Source organism: Geospiza fortis, unplaced genomic scaffold (genome assembly GCF_000277835.1).
Source record: "Geospiza fortis unplaced genomic scaffold, GeoFor_1.0 scaffold27, whole genome shotgun sequence".
In the NCBI taxonomy this organism is placed as follows: domain Eukaryota; kingdom Metazoa; phylum Chordata; class Aves; order Passeriformes; family Thraupidae; genus Geospiza; species Geospiza fortis.
This window is the reverse complement of record NW_005054329.1, coordinates 2,572,934-2,576,606: the sequence shown is the minus strand read 5'-3', so window position 1 is coordinate 2,576,606 and position 3,673 is coordinate 2,572,934. Positions and strand designations below refer to the sequence as shown.

At 51.5% G+C, this 3,673-nt stretch overlaps 1 protein-coding gene across 1 annotated transcript in view; it reads left to right on the top strand.

Moving 5' to 3' along the window:
• Nucleotide 1: 1 nt before the first annotated feature.
• SEC16A (SEC16 homolog A, endoplasmic reticulum export factor) overlaps nucleotides 2-3,673 on the top strand; it is a gene marked incomplete at its 5' end in the record, with an annotated part of 22,967 nt that continues 19,295 nt past the window's right edge. The window contains one exon of the mRNA XM_031057284.1: nucleotides 2-3,583. Coding sequence (XP_030913144.1) covers nucleotides 2-3,583 — 3,582 coding nt within the window. The remainder of the gene's footprint in view (nucleotides 3,584-3,673) is intronic.

Genomic DNA, 3,673 nt, shown 5'->3' with positions numbered 1-3,673 from the left:
CGCGCCGGTGCAGCCCTTGACAGACCCGTTTGCCTTCGGCAGGCAAACCCCGCAGGGCTCCCCCTTGGATCACCCGCCCAAGGGCAGCGCTCCGGCAGCGTTCCCGCAGCCCGCCCGCGCCGGGGACAGCCCGCATGGACCACACACCTCTCTGCCAGCTCCTGTGGCTCAGGCAGGGATAGGCACCAGTAGCTTTCCCAATGTTCCAGTTCCTTCTCCGTCCTCGGGGTATGTTATAAACAGTGCTGCAGAAGGGCATCCCAATGCTGATGTTGGACTCCGTGGGCCTGCAGCGCCCTTGCATTATAACCCAGGAGCAGCAGTGGAAAATTCTTTCAGTGTGCATCCTGGAGCGGTGTCTGCAGCGAACAAACCTGGAGCTAGACAGGATGTTGGCAGAGATCCAAATGATGCAGCTTCAGCACCCAACACGGCAGCACTCTTCCCACCACCTCCCCAGCAGCCTGGGCCCCAGTGGAGGCCTGTCCCAGGCAATCTGCAGTCTCCAGTTCGGAATTTTGTGCCCTATCCTGAGCCGTCTCCTCAGACTGACGTTCATAACATTTCTCAGCCTTCCGTCAGCACTTCTCACCCTCCTCCACACACAAATGTCCCACAGGGCCCTGGGCACCAAGGAATTCCACAAAACATCGTGCAAGCGCCTTTACCCGCTGGTTGTGAGAAGAATGGCAAAAATGGCCCTGCAAACAGCAGTCATCACATGAACAGCATCCAGCCTGGAAATGTGTTTAGGCAGAACACAGACATGACTAACCCTTGGTCAAACCAACCTTACCAGGAACAGTTTTACCCACAGCCACCTTTGCAAGACTCCGGTTTTGTCCTTCCCACAGCTCAGGAAAACAACCCCAAAAACCAGTCTCCAGCTATGTCTGAAACGTCAAATAGATTTATTCCCACAGATCGAGATCCAGGAACTCTCTCCATGTTTTTCAAAGGGGATGAGGCAGAAAATGAAGAAATACTTTCATCTGAAAAAAAATACGTAATGGAGAAAACAGAGTTTGATGCCTGTCAGCAAAATTCAGCCTCCCTGTATCACCAGCCTGTGCATCCTCAGCAGGTGGCAACCAATATTCTCTCTCAGGCACAGCTGGGTGCAGCTGGTGAGATGGTACAGAAAGGAATGGATGCCCAGTACTTCCCTAAACTTGTCAGCCATCAGGAGGCACAGGCTGCTAAGCACTCTCTGTTTGCTGGTGATGACAAGGCACAGATAGGTGACCCAGCTGCTGGGTCCCAGTACGAAAATGTGGAGAACCTGGAGTGCATTCAGAATCAGGAGGTGCTGCCAAGTGAACCCCAGAACATCAACGCTTCCTCCCCTGCTGCTGGTCCCGATCCGTACAGGTACGGATCCTTCCCGGGTCAGGTGCTTCCCAAGAATGCTGTGAGCCATGCTGAAGGAGGACCAAACCTGGAGGCACCTGACTCTTTACCTCACCCTGGCCGACCAGACAGCGTCTCTTCCAACTACAGCAGCATCAGCCACAGGAGCACTTCCAGCTCTGCACGGCCCCCGGAGCAAGTCGGTACATTTATCCAGCAGGAAATTGGGAAGCCTGATGAGGAATCCTCTGCCAGCTTCTTCAAACAGATTGACTCCTCTCCTCTGGGAGGTGATTCAGGTGAGCTAAACCTCAGCAAGAACTACCATGGCAATCTATCCCAGCCTCCCACTCCAAGTCCTCCTAAGCCTACAGGAGTGTTTCAGACAAGTGCAAATAGTTCTTTTGAACCTGTGAGGTCCCATGGAGTTGGTATAAAACCTGCAGAGATTGACCAAGCAAAGATGGTGGTTGAATTAAGAGAGAACCACTCAAACCAAAAGAATATCAAGAAGAACACAGCAGTGCCTGCTGCATCCCCTGGCAATCTTGAACAGCCACCAGATAATCTGGAAACAATTTACATGCCTCAGGTACACCCAGGCGCTGGGGAGGCTGGAAACACGCTGCACTCTGGACCTGTTGTGGAAAATATACAATCAGTATCTGAGAGACGCTCCTCAACTAGAGCTCAGGGAGCAGTTAAGAAGTGTGATAGCCCAGCAACAACTTTATGGGCTCACAATGAGTTACCAAATTTTGGGGGAAATGTTCTCCTAGCTCCTGCTGCTCCTGCAGTGTATGTGCCTGCCAAACAGACTGTGGAAGTCATTCAGCCACCAGAAGAAGGCCTGTCTAATCAGCAGCCATGTAAACCAGGGACTATTGCTGTGCAGCACTCCCAGGATGGAAATATAGCTTTTGAAAATCTTGAGAACCCTCCCAAAATGGGAGAAGAAGAAGCACTTCAGTCTCAGGCAAGTTCTGGTTATGCAAGTTTATTGTCTTCTCCACCTACAGAGTCTTTGCAAAATCAGCCTATCCTGATTGCTCAGCCTAATCAAAGCTATAACTTGGCTCAGCCAATTAATTTTTCTATTTCTCTATCTAATCAGCTAAGCAACAATGAAAACAATCAGCCAATGAAGGACTCTGGAGTTGGGGACAAGCCTGCGATGGGTCCCCAAAGTTCACATGCTGGCGGGGAAAACATGCCGTTACCTGTGATGCAAGTTGGATCTCTCTTAGTTAATGCACTTCCAAATACTAATCTGTTAAAACATAATTTATTACAAAGTCCTGTTAATTCTTCTGATGCTGCTTCTAATCAGCCTGCAAACTTGCTTATGAAAACGCCTCTTAATTTGACTCCAGAAGGGCAAAAGAATGTTAATGTGGAAGGCCTTGTTCCTGAATTTGCTAGCAAGCCAGGGTCTAACTCATCTGCTTCTCCTGGGACAAATCTTCCCAGTGGAAGTGCAAGTGGCCTGGTCCCCGCTGTTAATTCCATAGCACAGGCTAATAATTCTGCAAATCAATCAAGTAGCAAAGAAGCTTCTGGAGTGCTGGACTTCACAGTGCCACGGACGTTGGAGAAAAGCAGCACAAGTAATTCTGTCCAGGTGCACAATCAGTCACCCTCTGGTGCCCCAGTCCAACAGGCAGCTGGTGCTGGTCAGGTGCGTCCCGAGGTGCCTGACAAACAACATTTCTACCAACAGGTGACGAAAGATGTGCAGCACCAGGCTGCAGCAGACCGAGCTGCACAGGGAGTGCTGCCACCCCAGCCACAAATGCAAGCAGCTCAAATGCAGCCACCAACATCTGGGCAGTCCTCAGTTCCTGCAGACTCCCAGATTTCCACAGGGGCTAAGGCCATGCAGCAGGGGGACAGCCAGGTGCTGGGTAACCGTCCCCAGCCTGGGGGGCCCCAAGAGGCAGGTTCAGCCCAGCCAAGGTACGACCAGACGAGTCTCGGGAAGCAACCGGTGTCAGAACAGCCTCCAGGTGCTCCAGCAGCCACAGCCCCTCCTGCCAGCACTGCTCAGGCAGTGCCACCCAACGGGCAGCAAGACCTGCAGCGTCCACCCCCTCCTCAGACCCCTCAGGAAGCCTTTGGTCCACCCCAGAACCCTTACTACTACTACAGACATCCTTACGATGCTTACCAGGCCCCATATCCACCACCTTACCCTCCTGCAGACCCCAGGACAGCAGCTCACCTTTATTACATGGTAAGTTTCTATTTTTCCCTCTCTTCCCCCTTAGTATATATTATTCATTTTGGAGTTATGAATTTAAACAGTTGTGTCACGACCAACATT